We start from the raw sequence: 19,232 nt of genomic DNA, 5'->3' as shown, positions 1-19,232 counted from the left end.
ATTATTGTGAAATGGTAACTACTCCTTTAAATTTATTATTTATTTGAAATCAAGTTTTGCAAACCAAGATGGTGATAATCTAGTAATTGAATAATTGAAAAATATTTACAGTGTAACCAACTTGTTTTAATTTTGTGTAGTGATGAAATAAGGTATTCTCAAGACAAACAAAACTATGAAATAATATTATTATATCTGTTAACTGGTTAAATTACTAAAATGAATAAAATTGCCTCGCAGTAGTTTTTGAGCAGTTAGGAAGATTTTTGTAGTATTTAATTAGCTTTATCATAGTGTTTAACAAGCATTGTCATTGTTTCTTACTCTTACAGTACTGTGTAATGCTTACAAACAACTTATTTTATTCCATGAAATTTAATGTCATTTGAATGACCAAATAAAGTTTTATCAACAATTTCTTTACTTTATCACAGTAATATGTTTAAAATATAAATAATGATAAAATAAAATGTGATTTTAGTTTTTCATTGAAACAACTTGAATTTATATCATTGAATCTTTAAAAGTCTATCAATATATATATTCAACCAAATGTTCTTTGTCTCTTTAATTGAAGTAAGAATAATTGCATTAATCACAAATGTTTATTTGATAAATATAAAATAATAATGATAATGTGTTTTGTTTTATTTCCTCCTAGTTTATTTGTACAACTTTTTTCGTTATTTTTACTGTTTATTGATTAAATTGGTTATTGTTCTTTTTTTTACTCAGATTTTATGGTAGAAATATCTATGGCTGATCCAAATTTAAATACTTCAGGTTCTAGTGCAGGTTTTTTGCCAACTACATCATCTAATTACTTAGTCATGCCGTTCACACCTACTGTACCAAATGTTCCTGTACCACAACCTATGGTATGGACTCAAATGCAGCAACCACCTATGGTTGTTCCTGTTACACCACATGTTGTTTCAGCTCCTCCACGTTTCAACCCAAGAGTTCCCCGTAAAACTTTCCGCCCTCCTACTCCTACTGAACCCCCAATTACAGTTTTTGTTGGAAATATTGCAGAAAAAGCTCCTGATACAATGATAAGGCATATATTAGCCACTTGTGGAAACATAGCTACATGGAAAAGAGTTCAAGGATTTGGATTTTGTGAATATTATGGTGCTGAAGCAGCAATCAGAGCAATCAAAGTTTTACATGATATGGAAGTTGGGGATAAAAAACTTGTTGTAAAGGTTGATGCAAAAGCACAAGAGACACTGGACCAATTTAAAGCTGAAAAAAAAGGAACTGATGATTCAGAAGAAAGCAAGCAATTTGAAGTGTATTGTCGACAAAGAATTGATAGTATTATTGCTGAGCATAACGAAGAAATGAATAAAGAAGGAAAACTTAATGAAGAAGAAGATAAACCTAGTATCGTTGACGGTGTTGGATTCGATTTAGTTCCCAATGAAGATGAAAAAAAAAATTTAATTAACAGAGAGATTGGCAAATTTCGTGAAATTATGAAAAAACGAGAAGAAGAAAAAGAAGTTGAAAGAAAGAAAAGACAAGAAAAAGAGAAACAGAATGGACGACATGTTACTCCTGATAGTCCAGATTCTGAAGAAAGTAGAAGAATACGTCGTAGAGAAGAACGTGACAAACGGGATAAAGAGAAAGAAGATAGAGATAAAAGAGATAGGGAAAGAGATGAAAGAGACAAACGAGATAGAGAAAAAAAGGATAGAAGAGAAAAAGAAAGAGAAAGAGAAAAAAAAGAAAGAGAAAAAAGCATAGATAAAGAAAATCGGAAAGAAAAAGAACCTGAAAAAAGTAGTAGAGGTCATTATGATAAAAATAGATTAAGGGAAAAAGAAATGGAAGAAGAAGAACTAGAAATGAAAAAAGAAGAAGACAGACGCAGAGAACGAGAAATAGCTTATCAAGAAAAACGAAAACAGTGGGAAGTAAGAGAAAATCAAAAAAAAAAAGAATTAGCTAAGGAACGTGCTAAAAAACAAATGATTGAAGAGGAACGAGAAAGAAATGCAAAAAAACTTAAAGAATTTCTTGAGGATTATGATGATGAAAAAGATGATGTAAAGTATTACAAAGGAAGAGAATTACAAAAAAGAATTGAATTAAGAGAAAAAGAAATTGAAGAAGATGGTAGGGATCGACAAAAAGAAAAAGATGAACTTGAAGCAATCCGAGAAAAAATTTACAACAGTGATTATAAAGATCCTGAATTAGAATTTGCAAAAGTATTGAAAGCTAGAGAAGAAATGTATAAACCTAAATTATTAATAGATGTAGCTGAAAAGCAAAAAGATAAATTAAAAAAATATGAAATGGAATTGGAAAAAGAAATCCAAAAACAAAAAGATATAGAAGCTGAACAAGAACGAAATAGACGAGAAAATGATAAAACTCAGACACCTAGTCCACAACAACTAGCTACACCACATAGTGTTGAACCTCATACACCTCCACCTGAAATGGTTCCTATAACTACTACTCTAATGATTAAAAAAAGAATGGATGTTAAAGATGTATTTAATAATGATGATGAAGAAGTTCCAAAACCAAAGAAGAGAAAATTGGTTCCTATTGATTATACTGATAAAAAAGAAGAAGAAAGTAAGGCAGTTGAAGAAAAAAAGAAAAATATTCGCCAGTTAATTGATCGTATACCTACTGATAAAGATGATCTCTTTTCATTCCATCTTGACTGGTCTGTAGTAGATAATCAACTTATGGAAAAGCGTATTAGGCCCTGGATTAATAAAAAAATCATTGAATATATTGGAGAACCTGAGCCAACATTAGTTGATTTTATTTGTTCAAAAGTTTTGGCTGGTAGTAGTCCTCAAGCAATATTAGATGATGTCCAGATGGTACTAGACGAAGAAGCTGAGGTGTTTGTTGTAAAAATGTGGAGACTTCTAGTGTATGAAGTTGAAGCTAAAAAATTAGGTTTAGTTAAATTGGAAGAAAATGGTCACAAAGACCCTTAATTTTTTATGTTTATTTTTGTAAATAAATTTAATTTCCTAATAAAAGTTATCTTTTATTATTTAACTTGACATATTTTTTTGAAATAAAATATTGAAAATTATTTAATTATATTAAAAAATTAATTATTTATGAAAACAACTGTTTTTTCATTTTTCTTGTTTTTTCTAAATCACATGTTAATAATAAAAATCTTAAAAAATTTATTTTTAAACTATGTTTTTTCCATTAAACATCAATAAATTATTATGTTTCAAACTCAGAACTTTTTTATATGTCATGAAATGCTAATAAAAGAAAGAAATATGTATACAAAAAAAAACTAATTAATATATTATCATGAAATTCAGGTTAAATTAACAATTTTATAATGAAATTCATTATAAAAACAACTTTATTATTATTATATGTATTTATTGAAGTCCAATTTTAAAGAAACTATCAAAGTTGAAAAAACGTGCAAATTATAAAAGATGTGTAATATTGAATAGTATTAATATTTTATGAGCATAACAATTTATTAAAATATAATTCTTAATTAAATTTTTGATGAAAAATTAAACAAAAGTTGTAAAATATTTTATCACTTTTATAAAGGAATATTAATATTTCTTTAATTTGTAAAATGCCAAGGATCCAAAGTATATATAAATTTTTATGTTAAATTATATATATTTACACATAATTTTAATGATGAAATGTAATTTTTTAAAATAATACATATTTATAATTAAAAAATTATAATTATTTTATGAAGACAAATTTAACTTTCAAGAATTTGAGCAGATTATGTATTATAGTTAGAAATAATAAATCTAATATTTTAAATATATATACTTGGAGAATTCATTTAAAAGAATTAATTATACAAAAAATGTATTCAAAAAGCTTTGGAGTTATAAAATAATTTTCAATATATCTTAGTTATACTTGAATATTAGTTTTTTTTAACAAGGTGTGTCTTGACGAGTCAAAACAAGTGAATCTCAATTTTTTAGTGTTAAAATGTCATAAAATATAACATTGAATTGCTCATTCAATACACCTTTATACAATTATAAGTTTATTTACTGTACAAACCATTAAATGTTAATGAAGTTATTAACAATAAGTCTAATCAAATAATTCTCATAGGATGCAACAATTAAAAAATACTTAGTTCCTGTAATAAAGTCCTATCAAATTTTTAGATTTTGTTAATATTTGTTGCATTTAAAGATATTAATGTTTTTTTATTAATTGATAAGTTATTTAATTTATTTTGAACTTGCAAAGTTTTATATGCCACAGGTATAAATATTTTATGTACTTAATACGCTTTATTTCATCGACCAAATTTTGGTCTATTATAAAATTATTATTTTTAACAGATAGATTAATAAAAGCTAATTGAAAGTACATGATAATTATGATACATTTTTGATTAAATAATTACTATTCAAGCAAATATCACTGAAAATATTGATTAAGTAAGTCAACTAGCGTAAGGCTATTAATTTACAATACAAATTATTTCAAAATTTGACGAAATTATGATATTGCAATTAAATAATGACTATATAGATGTTTGATTCATTTTGGTTAAGGCATTATTTAAAGAATTTACAATATATGCAAATGTTATGTTATTTTTAAATATATGTATAGTGTTTTAAAACTAAGAAAATGTGAACATTTTGATATTGCCAAAAATTTGAACTTGAAATTTCAAATGTGTGAATTATACATAATAATTAATGAAATAAATACACATTAAATAAATTTTATTAGTAAAATTTTTTATTTTATCCAACCAATGGTACAACAGGAATTGGGGCTATCGTGTCTGGTTTAGATTTAATATCACTAGTGGGAGCTAATGGAAGAATTTCTTCCTTAGGCTCAGCAACACTGACATTGTCTGGCAATGGCTTCTTAGGTCCTAGTTTGCCAGATTGATCCCATGGCAACATGATTTTAACTTTAATTCCCAATACACCTGAATAATATCAATTATAATTACTTAAAATTATCATGGTATATTAATATAAGGCGATTGAAATTTTGTAAGACAATCATTTTCCAAATAAAATGTTTAATCTTTGTGAAAAGAAAAAATATTAGGTTCCAAAATTTTTAATATGTAATTAAATATATTTTTTTTAATGAGAACCACTATTATTAAATTAATAATTTGATAAAAAGAAAAAGAACAACAATTTTGTTCTCATAATTTATTTTATCCAATAAATAGTTTAACATTTGACATTTAAAGATTATTCAAAGGTAAGGATTTCAAGTAAGAATTTATAATTTATTAGGTTTTATAATATCTAATGTAGCAACAATTTGTTTTGATAGCCCATAAATTATTTCTTATGATAGTTATCAAGAAAAATTGTCAACACTAGATGATCAATAATGTTCATTACCTTAATCAATAAAAATTAGTTTAGGTGACAGTATAGAAAAATGAAGACTAATGCATTTAAAACAATTAAATAACAATAGAATTTTGGACTAAAATCTCTTTACTTTAATATATTGAAACAGATAAATAGTTCATTTAATAATAAAAAAAAAAGATATGAATAAAATTTTTTTTGTAATTTTTAGTATCATATTATAAAGTTGAAAATGGGATTCCACTTTTAGGAATTTTTATTCTTAAATAAAAAACATTATTTTTTAATTACATAATATTGTAGTTTTTGGAATCTAATATTTTTTCTTTAGAAAAATTTAAAATTTTCAATAGAGTAAATAAACCGTAATAAACCTTAAGGAATTACTTAGGTTTTAATCTATTACATAGTATTTAATTACAAAAATTGAATTTTTCGAACTATATTTAATAAGTGAAATATTTTATAACAATTCATGAAGTTAAATACATTGTTTTTTTTTTTAAATAAAATATTTTTTTTTTATATAATATAAAATTATTGACATTTTTTTTGAAGGATCCCTTAATTAATTGATTATTAACTATATAATATGTAGTAACATTTAATAGTTGAGTAAAAATCAAATTTTTGGCAAAAATATAAAATGAATAAAGCCTGTCTCATTTTTTAAATATAATTAATCATAAAAACCCAAATACTGGTGTTTATTGATAAAATATGCCAATAGCTGTACACTTTAACCTAGTTTTTAAGAAGGGTGATTTCACATGGGATGACCCAAAAATGAGTGCATTACTAAATTTAGATCAACTGTATAATTGAAAATTACCTTGTCTTAACAAAACGTGTCTAGTAGCAACATTAACATAGTCATTGCAAGGGTCTCCACTGTGAATCATTAAACCATCAACAAACTTCATTGATTTGGCTCTCTGACCTCTTAATTTACCAGATACAACCACTTCACATCCTTTAGCCCCACTTTCCATGATAAATCTCAAAACTCCATAGCACGCTCTTCGAACTGCTAATCCTCCAATTAATTTATAACGTAAAGATTCAGCTTGAGCAACTGCACATAATCCACGTTGTGCTACTTTTTCAGCAAATAATTCAACTGCCTTGTCTTTAAAATCAAAACGTTTTTGAATGAGTGATGTAAGTTCACGAATACGACGTCCTTTATCTCCCAAAACATTTTGAGTACGAGTAGCTGAGATAACTATTTCTGTACGAGAAGGAGCAGCTCTAACGTCTACACCTGAATAACCATCTTCTGCTAATTCTCTTGTCAGAAACTCGTTGAGTTCAGCTCGCAATAAACCATCAGATACAAACTAAAATATAATTTACAAAAGTAAATAATTTATTTTTATATAATAAACTACTCAATTACTTGCTATTAAAAATTAAGTTTGAATTTTTTTTTAATTACTATTAGTTACATATTGATCTTTATGCCTAATAGTAGTTTATAGGGCACTATGTAGTTAATTAACATTTAAAAGTATACTAATTGGAAATGTAGAATGTATATCTGAATAACATCACTGTAAAAAAGCTATAATCTACCTGTATTTGTAAATTATCTTATAAAATTTATGTTTTTTAACTCTAAATGTTTTTTTCAAATCTTTTTAAGTCTTTTATTATTTACATTTTGATACATTCAAAAAATTAATCCTAACTTGTTGTCTTGAAAATTTTCAGTATTATAAATGTAAAAATATTTATAATTAATTAATATAATGTATTTTATGTTAAAAATTAGAACTTTCCAGTGAATGAACAATTAATGATAGTGCATTAAAAATTATGATTCAACTAAATTAAGATTAAAGATAAGTACTATTAACTATAAATTGTAATTGCAACAATTAGATTATTCATTTTATAGTTACAACCTTGAATCAAATAATGATGTTCGCTCAGGTTAAATTCGTTTAAAAAATAAAAATTTATATATATATATATTTTCAATAGTTGAAAACAAACAAGGTTTAAAATTAAAAAATTACTTTTAGCTTATCACCTCATTTTGTATTGAAACAAAAAAAGGGTAATATTGATAGTGTTTAATAATAATTAGAAAATACTTAACAAAGTTTTTTTTCCTATAACATTTTTGTACTATTAACTATTAATTATTTAGAGCTATAACCCTTAATATATGAAATTTGTATACTTCAGTTTACAATTATTAGTTACGTTATAAGTGCAGTTGGAGAAAAATTATTGGGCATCTAAAAATTACTAAAATTAAAAATGAAAGCTACATACAAAAATACTTAATGAAAATATTATTATTATACTAAATTTTTGCCTGTTGTTATATTTTTCTTAATTATGACATTATTAGTATGTTTAAATTCTGAATACACACACAAAAAAAAAAATTAGTATAATTATTTATAGATATATAAATAATTCTCATATAATTCCTTATAAAATGTTAATTTTAATTTTTAGTTTTATCCTTAAGTGCAATCGTAGTTTCATTTTTTTTAATTCTAAAAAATTTTGGGACAATTATTTATGTATTATTAATATATAAAACAAATATATTTCATAACAGAGACTTTATACATTGCTATAAAGATCATAAAGTACACATCTATGTATATGCTTATTATCATAAAAAACAGATTTAAAATATTTTAGTATTGATTAAAAAACAACTTTTTACAATACATTTTGGTAATTTAAAATCTTCATATGAAATTTAGTTAATATAAAACAACCGAAACTAAAAGTCATGGGAATAGATAATTATAAGGCGAGTGGAAATGTAAATAGTTGCAACTGATCGTTACACACAATTTAAAAAAAAAAAATTACTATTTAACAAACTATTACGTAAAAAAATTTAACCGTGGAGTAAATTGAAAATTGAATAAGCATAAAATGTATTTTAAATAAGCCGTCCAACGCTATTTTAGACAAGTACTTTGAAGAAAATAAAAATGTGTACGACAACCGCTTACCCGTTTCTTCACAGAAGTTGTTTTGGCTGGCATTTTTCTTTTCTTGCTTACCTAAAATGAGTTGCGGTAAGTGAACTTGTACTACAAGATAATGCGTTAAAGACATAAATACTTACTTAAAATCTTATATTAGTTGATGAAACGAGATGAATTTTTTGGGTTATATCTCACGGAAAAAGGATCGCATGGATATTGTACTCAAATGTTAGCCAACATTGCTGACGAAAAACTAGTATATAGTATGACCAACATAAATAGTTTCAATATTCAATTAGTGTAACACACTTATAACATAGATAGCACTGTTAGCGTTTGGTAAAACCACAGATTGAAACCTCATATTGAAAGTTAGTTCCTGATATTTTCACTTGGTATTTAATTAAATACACTTATATCATAGATTAAATACACATGCATATTTAATCTATACTTATATTGATACTAATTATCGACACAAAAGTATCGATACTACTCAAATTGAAAACAAAATATCAAAAGAATTAATAATATTAGATTCCTAAAACTACAATATTATGTAATTAAATACTAATGTTTTTTATCCAATTAGAAATAAAAATTCCTAAAAGTGGGATCTTATTTTTAATTTTACAATATGATACTAAAAATTACAAAAAATTTTATTCATATAATTTTTTTTATTAAATAAACCATTTATCTGTTTCAATATATTAAAGTTAAGAGATTTTATACTAAAGAGTCATTTTAGGAATAAGGAATAAAATATTCAGTATTTTCTATTCGAATAATAACTACTGTATATTTTACTTTAAGCGGGCCATACACTATGCATTTTGAATGACAGTCTTCTTGATTGGCAGTCAAGACTGACTGTGTATTGGTAAGAATGATGTAGATTGACAATCAAATTTTTTGATTGACGAATTTCAGTCATGTTTGATTTTTTGTTGTCATTCGAGTAGATTGGCACTCCTGAATGATAGTGTATAGGATTGATTGATGACTTATCAGTCAAAAACCGGCATGTCCACGTGTAAGTGTGCGACGAGCAATTTTTCAATTTTTTATGAGAACTGTCATTCTTGGTTGTATGTGTATGTCAATCATCAGTCATCAATCGAACTATCATTCATTACGATTGCCATTCTTTGATTGATAGTGTATGGCCCGCTTTACATTTTGATAGCTAAAAGAATTGATTCATGTAAATTTTAATTCAAAAAAGATATACAGTGGACCCCTGGTAATCTGACAAACGTTTTGCAGGTCAGTGTCGAATTATCGAATTTGTCGGATTATAGAGTATTCCCTAAGACCTCCTATAGTCCGGGACTTTTTAAAAAAGGGTACCTTGTAATCCGAAAAATCATAAATCCAAAGATAAGATTTTGTCTTGACAGGCCCTGGTGTGAAGTACAAATCATGCTTCATTATGTATGTCGATTTAAGTAAATTAATCAACACAATAGAAAGCTTACATTTTATTATAAAATTAACATCATTAATGTTAATGAACTTACAAAAAACAATAACTTTACATTAAGGAATACAATTACAATGTAATTGCGTTTAAACTAATGTACATACTAAAATAGTCAAAAATTATGAATAAAAATCATGATATGAATTTATGAAACATGAAAATATTAATCAATTTTTTTTTGTTTAACATTATTGAAACGCGAGACCAATGCTCTGTCCCTCAGTCTTCTTAAAAGTAAAAGTTCGTTGTTGGATGCACCATTCTCCTCAGCCCATTGCAATCCCAGTTCAAAGGCGTAAGCTGCATCTTGTGCTATCATTTGCAGAGTAGTTGCAATTACGTCGTCATCATCTTCCTGATTTATGGTTGTATTACTAGATATCTCTTTTATAATCTCATCGTCAGACATTTCATAAAATATATTTTCCTCCTTATCCATTCCATGGTACCAGATTTCCAAATCTTGCGATCTTATCTGTGTTTCAGCAATAACTTTCTCTATTACTCCAGAAGTTACACTGATTTGTGGATCGTTGCTAGGACTGGTGACTATATCCGGCCATAACTTTTCCCAAGTCGATGTAATAGTTGACGAAGGTTATGCATTCCACGATTGATAAAGAGCAAAAACCAAGTTTTTCATATTGAATTCTTTTAAAGTTTTTTCTATTGGCTGATCTTTTGATACAGCTCTCAGAAGTAGATTTTTCTTATAATATTGCTTTAAGTATATGATATGCTGATCCATTGGTTGAATCAGTGCAGTGCAGTTTGGTGGAAGAAACATCGCATTTATCCTCAGTTGTCAGTTCTTCTTCAGGCGGATGACCGGGAGCGTTATCAATAAGCAATAACGCTTTTTGAGGAAAATTATGATTTTTTAACTTCTGGTACAAAGCATTCATCAAACCACGTCTTGAAAAGGTCTTTTGTCATCCACGCACTTTTTTGACCATAATAATGTGCAGGTAAATCAATGTTTTTGAATGCACGTGGTTTATTAAATTTTCCAACGACCACCATTTTTAGCGCGTGTGTACCCGCAGCATTTGCATATAGTAGTATGGTTACACGCTCTTTACTTACTTTTCGCCCAGGTAACGATTTTTCGTTATAGGAAGCGAACATTTTGTTTGGTATCACATGTCAAAAAAGTCCTGATTCGTCTGCATTGTACACTTGTGATCGATTAAGATTTATATCTTTCACCTTTTGCAAAAATCTTAATTTAAATGGCTCTATGCAGTTAGCATCATTAGAAATTTTCTCTCCTGTTATAGTCATTAAACGTATGCCACGACGACTTTTGAAACGTTCTAACCATCCCTTGCTAGCCACAATATCATCTTTTTTTATAATTTCTTTATAAAAAAAACTTAGCTTTCATGGCCAACTTGGGTCCCGAAATTGGAGCATGCCTATTTCTTTCCTGAAGAAACCACATGTACAAAGCTTCTTCCACTTCTGTATGTTCAGCTTTCCTGAGTGTCCGTCTCTTGCCTGGCCCACAGTCAGTAGTTGATACGAAGTTTTTAATCTTCTCATGATTTTTTTTTAAATCATAAATTGTAGATCGGCCTACGCCGTATTCACTTGTTAAACTACTAAAAGATTCATTACGATTTAAACGGTCTAAAATATTACATTTTTCTTTAATTTTCAGTGTTTTGTGCTTTCGCTTCTGGGCTTGTGACGACATAATTTACTAGGTACGTATACGTAATACACAATGAATAAACAGTAAACAAAGAATCTATACTTTGAGCACAATAGTGATGGCACAATTGTAACCTGTTCAATCATGCATTATCTACATTAGCGAAGATTGTAAAAAAAATACCCAATAATAATAGACATGTCGAATTACAAGGGACGCCGGATTACCGGAGGTCCACTGTATATTGTTTTGTTGCGGACCAAGTATTTGATCCGCAAGTAACGTAATTTATATTTGTTCTTGGCTCAGACCTGAGAATCCTAGTAGTAATGCTTCTGGTTGAAGCCATAAAGACAGGCAGTTGAAATAAATAAGAACACTCAGTTAAGTTATTAGATATAAATAATATTTTAAATGAATATAACAAAAAAATGATCAAATATTATTTAAATAAATATTTAAATATGTTTAAAAATTAATCTTGACATTATTACTTGTAAAAACTAGACTGCTAGACCATACTGGAACACAAGTTAAATGATCCAATAATTTCTAAAATTCAACTATAATATATTGTATTTTAAAATTCAATCAAAAAATTTAAATTTTCAATTATTTTTTTTAGTCATAATTTTATGGTTTTTCAATTATATTTATTCATTATTTCTATTCACACTACAAGTTTGGTTACTGTCCAAAATAACCAATTGTTTTAAGAATTTTTATTTATATCAAGAAATTCTCCCAAATTCGCGGTATTTAATTTTAGCTAAAAAAAAATTCTAAATATATGCAAAATGGAAAATTGTTTTTAAATGCGATAATTACATTGTAGAATAATAATAGAATAATGAAAAAACAGTTTTATAAAAAAATTTAATTATAATTAAAAGTGAAAATAAACCTCTACTAGATCTAATGCATTATTTATTTAAATGAGATGGCAAGTGGTAGCAGTTATATCAACGATAATATTCGTTAACTACATAATATTTATACCTTAAATTGTATGCGACTAAACAATCACCAGGAGAAATACTTTATCATATTCTATGATAAACTTCAAATGATTGAGTTAGAGGCAACGGATCAACCGGCAAAAGTTATTGAAGTAATAGAGCGTGAAATTAATAATCAAATGATAAAAATATTTATTTAAAGCTCTAGGAATGTAAAGGATTTCATAAGAGCAAGAAATCCTAGTAAGTTGGGTAAAGCAATACAAGTAGCCCGTAACGAAGAGCCGATAAGAAATACTATGGCAATACCTAAATAAAAGCCGAAAGGACCACCTGTGTNCTGTGGTGCCTGGCAATACCTAAATAAAAGCCGAAAGGACCACCTGTGTTACAACCATTTACATCAAAATCCAAATTGACATTCATGTGATCAGAAGGGCCATTTCGCAAAATTTTTGCGTTTTACATGTGAAAAATTATGTGAAACATTTTCACGCTTTTAATCTTTTAATTGTATTTCTGTATATGACATCGCTGAAGCAACGACTTTAGTCAATCAATTTTAAAGTATAGAAGACAACTTATTGTGCGGTAAAGTACTGACAATCATAAGATATTACAAATTATCAACCGCTAATATCAATATTATCTCTGTGTGAATCTCGCTCTGTATCAACTTTCATTCGACAAATGGACTGAACTGAAGTCGTTTTATATTTTTACTTCTGATAACAGTTCTTCTTTGAGTAATCAACGATCAAAACTACTTAAAATCAAAATTACTAAAGAATGTATTCAAATTGATCATCTAAATACTGAGGAAAAAACTTTAATGGATAACCATAACTTTTTTCATAACTCCATTCAATAATGAAATTAAATAGTTCCACCCTTATCTTTTTGACCAAAAGTTTTAGTAGTAACGAACCATTGTGCATGATTACAAGCCTACATTATTACAAGCCTGATAGTAAAATAATACTAACGCTGATGCGCTTGGTTGTATACACGTTACAATCAGAACTCAATCAAAGGAACAAACTTTTACTTACCACTATACTTTGATGATTATGAGGACCACTCATATATACCCATCTCATTGACATCTAATTCTAGTATTATTGAAATACAACAGTTTGAGAAAACCTACATTATTTTCTACAAGCAGTGAAGATATCAAAATCAGGTATAGCAAATGTTCAGGAAGTCATAGTAAATTTTTGTGAAGAAGACTATGATTGGTATTTATCATTTTTTGTTTTAAGACTTCTTTATGAAAAAAGGAACTTCACTTCAATTTGGAAGAAAAGTTGGATGAAATGAAAAACTACTAAATCAAGAGAAAAGTGTAACGGAAGTTGTACATCTAGTCCATATGACTAGGTATATTCTATATCTTATTACAAGAGTAACCTATTGCGAAAAAACTAGTTATGAAATATTATTTAAAATATTGTTAAATCTAAAAAATTTTTACCAGAAAAATCGCCAGTAAAACTCAAATAGTTATGTCACAAGTAAGATTTAATTTAGATTGTCACGGTCGCATCAGACTTCCGGTTTTATTAATGGATGGTGACCGCGGTGCTTCCTCTTCATGTTAGACGTCGGGGTAGTTGACGGATAACATACATCGGTTATAATGTTGCCAGCCTTGCTAATAGTTTTGATTTAATTTTTATCTGATATATAACATGATTTTTGTAAGACTACTCGCGACAATCAAAATATAAAATATAATTTTATAAGAATATAAGCATTATAATACTAATTAATAGTAATTATAACGTGTGATTCAGTCATTTCCAAATTTATTATTTTGACTTAATTTCTTTGTTACAATGAGATAAGCTCAATTGGAATCAAGACAGAGCTATGCTTAGATTTAGTTTTCAAGAATCCAGTATTGCCATCAATGTTCAGTGAGGATAAACTGACACTAGGAGATAAATGGAGATTCATCATAAAATTCCACGATACTACTCTTGCAGGTCATCAAGGAGTTAGATCGCATTGGAAAACTCAGGATAAAATAATCGTAGAATAGTATGAGAAAATAAGTATCTAACTATATAAAATCATGTTATAACTGAATAAGGGTTATCAAATAAGGAACCAATGATCATTAATGCTATATCATTAAGAGTATTAGAAAAAGTTTTGATGGATATTGTTGGTTCTCTTCCTAAATCATAGCGATGACTGCAATGTTCATCCTTTAAAGCTTATAAAGATAAGAACTTTAATTTTTTAAATGACAACACACATAATTAACAAATGTTACGAGTGTAGTAAAAAATAATAAGATACCACGAGCACTTGATATAATATTAATTCAGTTTATTAAAAAAAATACGGCTACATAAAATGCATAGATCACGGTAGTCAAAAGACTGACGATGCTCTGGTTTACAATAGTTGCGGTCAGTCAGCTTTCCGATATTGCTTAACCGAAAAATTTACAATTGACACATTCCTTTTGGAAAGTTTCAATAAAGACGTTATTACTGATATTCTTTTCATATAATTGCGAAATAAAGCTTTAAACTTTTTTAGGAGTTCATTACATTAGTTTTTTTATTAGATAATGATCTAATTAAGAAAATGACCGATCAATAACAATTTTTAGAACAGTATTTTGGAAGGTATTAACAATTTAAAATAGAGACTAGAGTTGGTGATGATATTTTTTTAACTAGACTTTCTCGCGGCAGATCTGCGTAACAGTACAATACACGAATAAATAATTATTATAGTAATTAAGTTTAGTATTAAATTGTTATTGAATAATTTAATATTGTAATTTTTACATAAAAATTTATAAAGTTGTTTAATACTACAGTGTGATTCTTTAAATACTAGTCATTCGATTACTCTTAATTAATAATTTAGTAACTCGATTGAGTCTGTGATTGATTTCATATATTGTTAAAATTAATGAATGCCCTAATAACAATAATTTTAAGACTAATTATTTTTGAAAGTTACTTTAACTTATTACAGATAAATATAAAATTGAATTCAAGAACAGAATTTAAAATTTAGATATTTTCACAATATTATTATTTATTAAAAGAAGTTTGATAACAATACTGTACTTTATATTGCTCATAAACATAATCTATCCACTTTATTCGAACTTCCTCTAACATAATAGAAATGACAAAACATTTAACAGAAAATTTCAGTTAAATGCTTTATTTAATAAAGCGCACTTAGGTTACCCATAATGTCAAAGATTATTTAACAGATCGATTAATCAGAAATTTAGAAATATTTAAAAACATATATAATTTTCGTGAAATTGTTATTTACGCTCTTTTACCCATTTAGGATCGATACTACAAAACAGTTTATGATTTAATATGAAATAATTATTATAAATAAAAAATATTTTTATACATATTGTCTATTTCATAGTTCATTATATTGACCTTTTTAAATTATTAAACATTGTGTTATAATATGCATGACGCATGTCTACTTATAGATGTATTTTTTAAATTATAGGTATTGAGCAGATACAGTTAAAAAGAAAAAGTCCCTGTAAGTAGCCTTATTTATTTATTAATTATTAATAAAGTTAAACCCTAAGTTCTTTTTCAACTGTAAAATCAATATAATTTTCAATTTATGCATACAGTTGATATGTAAAATTCAAACATTTCAGTCACTTTTTCTTAAAATTTTACTACAATGAAAATACCTATAAATTTGGAATTTTGGTACCAACTTAAAGCTACTACCGTAAGAAATATACTACTAAAACGTAGAGAATTAAAAAAAACTTTATCAGTAAGTAATTATATAGAAATTATCACATGATATTAATAACAAATTTTTGAAAATTAATTATCTTAAATATTCTTAGGAGATCGCTTTACCTATTTATACACTATGTTTACTGGTAGTCATTAAAGTATTAATGCCAGATCCAAATTTCCCTTCTGTAACAACACCTCAAGAATCACCTGATATATATAATTATTTATACGGAAATGTTACAGTTGCACCTGGTACACCTCAAGTTATTGTAAGTTAATTAAAAACTAATAACTTTGATCGAAAAATATTTTGGCTAAAAGATCAGTCACAGTTTCACAATAATTTTAATATTATAAATGACAATGTATTTCATAAGAGCAAAGAATATTTGAATGGTTTTTGTTTGAAGATGATCACGTCAAAACTTACATTTTTTCAGGAAACCAAAAAAAAAGAAAATGTTTTAAATGGTAGTAATTGGAACGTTTCAAAGCTAAATTCCAATAAAAATATAACTAAACTATTTGTATAAAAAAAATCATAGTACTAAATTGAGTAAAAATTATAAAATAAAATAATATTGATGAATAACTTAAAAATGATAATATTTTATTTCACCGTCTTTTTACATCAATCATCCTTTTTAACTAATAAATTATATGTTAAAAAGTATACTGTCAAAATTTAGTTATGAAAAATGAGATAAACTTTATTTTAGAATTTATATTATGTATCAAAATTCATTTTAAAATAAAAATTTATACTGTTATTTCCGTGATTATATTTTTTAGACATAAACAGATTTTGCTCATTATTTTATTTTTGTGTGATTTCGTAATTAATTTAAATTAAATGATATAATCTACTCTGTAATTTCGTGAATGGGGAGATATTGACAACAGTTGATTTTCAGTTCTTTTGTTTTAAATTTTGATTAGAGAATCCAATAAAGTAACTATTAATACATACTTTCACAATAATTACATAGATTAACTTATTTAGATGTGGTTTGTGAAACCTAATATATAGATTTTCTGTCTGAGCTTTATCAGATTCAGATTGCCTTGCCTAAACAAAAAGTTTGAAGCGCAAAAAAAAAATTATTTTAAATTTAAGAAAATATATGTATATTCGTGTGTAACTCAATTACATCGATTACGCAACATTTGTCCATCTGTTTCATAAATGTAGTGTTTATAAAAATTTATGCATTTCAGATTGTCGTGTAAATTTATATGATATTCATAATTTAATTAACAAATTATAGAATTTTCTAGAAAATATGAATGATTTATGGATGGAACGAACGGGAGAAAAGATAAATTTCAGTGTATATAATGATAAAAAAGAGATATTTGACGTTCAAAGAAAAAATCCTGAAAAGATTTATATAGGTTTATTTTTTGAATATATTGACTTATTAAATCACTCATTGAGGTTATTATGTTATCAAATAATATTGTACCATCAGAACGTTACTGTAGGAACTTTAAATTTCTTTATTTAGAAGGCTTGTTTTTATAGAACAATATAACATTATAATTTATCGGAGTTCATTGAAAGTAATATATTATTTTAAATAAACAATAGTCTTTTTTATAGTTTTGGGCGTTTATCTGTATGAATAATTATTTTCATATCCTCCAAGTGGCTAAAATACACGTAGAATGAAGTGATATTTAGTACAATATTAAATACAGTTTACTCTGTAATAATATTAATATTTAAGACTAGAAATTATATGAACGAATTTTTTGTTAAATTGATTAATTTTTTCTTAATAAGAATTCAGATGGTACAATGCAATTAAATTTATCACAACAAACTAACTATATAAAGAATTAATAAAATTATTATTTTTTAATTTTTAGCTATGAAATTTATACAAATCCATATTACGATTCTTCACCTTTGCCTTCCAAACTTTATGGATATGATCACCAATGTCGAGTTATATCTCCAAATAAGTTTACAAAAAAAATTCTTCACCGACATCACCATAATAACGAGCAAGAAGATGATTTATCTTGTCCGGCAATTCATTATATTTATTCAGGATTTTTAGCTCTTCAGACTCTTGTTGATAGTACTGCATTATATATAGTATCTAATACAACTAAAAAATTACCAAGTCATCGTTTTGTAATATTCCCGAAACCAAGTTACACAGCAAGTAAGTTGTCTATGATGTTTATACTCTCATCAAATTTAAAAATTTTTATACTATTAAATTAGATGAAACTTTTTGGGATATTAAAATTATTTTTCTTTCATAATAAAAATATTTGTATACAAGGTGATTTTTTTTATCGTGGACCACTTATTTAACCCTTAAGCAGGCATGTACCTATTTTTAACGTTCATAGTCGCGTGGGGGTCTATTAGACCCCATTTCTAAAAAAGTATAAAAAATGTATAAAAAAGTTCATTTTTTTTAATTCAAAGACATTATTAGTTACCATATGATATATAAATATGGATAACAATTAAAAAATTAAAATTAAAAAATAAAAACCCAGCACAGGGGGGTCGCGGCACAGTGGTGACGTGGCATAGTTGGATCAAGTATAATGATATCTGACAGTGATTAAAATCACTATGAAAAAAAAACGCTTCGATGCAAATCTTTAGATAGTGTTTAATTTTAAAAAATTGGTGGATTATTCCAAAAGCTTCATAAACTGCTAGTTCCTTATTAATATCCTGATTAAGATAAAGTATGTCGAATGAAAAAGGGATTATTAAAAAATAGTATTTCCCATAAAAAAATTATATTGATCAATACACTTTTCAATAAGTTATAGCATTATAAAGTTAAAAATGTAAAAAATAAAATTGAGAATTTTCACACAATAATAGCATTTGGTAGCCATTTTCACCGTGAAGACAAAATAAAGTCCGAAATTTTTTTTTTACATAACAAAGTAGATTACATTAGCTTTAATTTAATATATATAGAAAAGTGTCAGACTTTCCGGAACATTTTCAAAATTTAAGTTGAAAAAGTAAATTTTTTGTGAAAAAGTTGTCATTTTGAATCCCCCC

At 26.4% G+C, this 19,232-nt stretch overlaps 3 protein-coding genes across 3 annotated transcripts in view; 2 read left to right on the top strand and 1 right to left on the bottom strand.

Annotated features, from left to right (window-relative positions):
- Positions 1-421: 421 nt before the first annotated feature.
- LOC126898356 (RNA-binding protein 25) lies at positions 422-3,231 on the top strand. Its single transcript, XM_050672314.1, has 2 exons — positions 422-576; positions 736-3,231. Exon 2 carries the CDS (start codon positions 741-743, stop codon positions 2,973-2,975), a length of 2,235 nt encoding a protein of 744 aa, XP_050528271.1. The 5' UTR covers positions 422-576; positions 736-740; the 3' UTR covers positions 2,976-3,231.
- Positions 3,232-4,730: 1,499 nt separating this feature from the next.
- LOC126898584 (40S ribosomal protein S3) lies at positions 4,731-8,595 on the bottom strand. Its single transcript, XM_050672799.1, has 4 exons — positions 8,461-8,595; positions 8,345-8,395; positions 6,190-6,697; positions 4,731-4,951 (listed from the first exon to the last, which is right to left on the bottom strand). The coding sequence occupies exons 2-4, from the start codon at positions 8,375-8,377 to the stop codon at positions 4,758-4,760; spliced, it is 735 nt and encodes a 244-aa protein (XP_050528756.1). The 5' UTR covers positions 8,378-8,395; positions 8,461-8,595; the 3' UTR covers positions 4,731-4,757.
- A 7,327-nt stretch (positions 8,596-15,922) lies between these two features.
- LOC126898311 (ABC-type organic anion transporter ABCA8B-like) overlaps positions 15,923-19,232 on the top strand; it is a 32,480-nt gene continuing 29,170 nt past the window's right edge. The window contains exons 1-5 of the mRNA XM_050672255.1: positions 15,923-15,968; positions 16,066-16,217; positions 16,294-16,455; positions 17,455-17,624; positions 18,059-18,360. Of these exons, the coding sequence (XP_050528212.1) occupies positions 16,119-16,217; positions 16,294-16,455; positions 17,455-17,624; positions 18,059-18,360 (733 nt within the window). The 5' untranslated portion in view covers positions 15,923-15,968; positions 16,066-16,118. The remainder of the gene's footprint in view (positions 15,969-16,065; positions 16,218-16,293; positions 16,456-17,454; positions 17,625-18,058; positions 18,361-19,232) is intronic.

This window comes from Daktulosphaira vitifoliae, unplaced genomic scaffold (assembly GCF_025091365.1).
Source record: "Daktulosphaira vitifoliae isolate Bord-2020 unplaced genomic scaffold, ASM2509136v1 Scaffold_1, whole genome shotgun sequence".
NCBI classification, from domain to species: Eukaryota; Metazoa; Arthropoda; class Insecta; order Hemiptera; family Phylloxeridae; genus Daktulosphaira; species Daktulosphaira vitifoliae.
Note: the sequence above shows the minus strand (reverse complement) of the source record. Positions and strands in the feature narration are given on the sequence as shown.

Bases quoted from the DNA above. Each gene is read 5' to 3' on its own strand.
- LOC126898356 (XM_050672314.1), top strand. From the start codon at position 741: ATGGTAGAAATATCTATGGCTGATCCAAATTTAAATACTTCAGGTTCT.
- LOC126898584 (XM_050672799.1), bottom strand. From the start codon at position 8,377: ATGCCAGCCAAAACAACTTCTGTGAAGAAACGG. The intron at 6,698-8,344 runs GTAAGCGGTTGT...ATTATATTTTAG, and splicing joins CAACTTCTGTGAAGAAACGG to TTTGTATCTGATGGTTTATT. The intron at 4,952-6,189 runs GTAATTTTCAAT...GATATTATTCAG, and splicing joins ACACGTTTTGTTAAGACAAG to GTGTATTGGGAATTAAAGTT.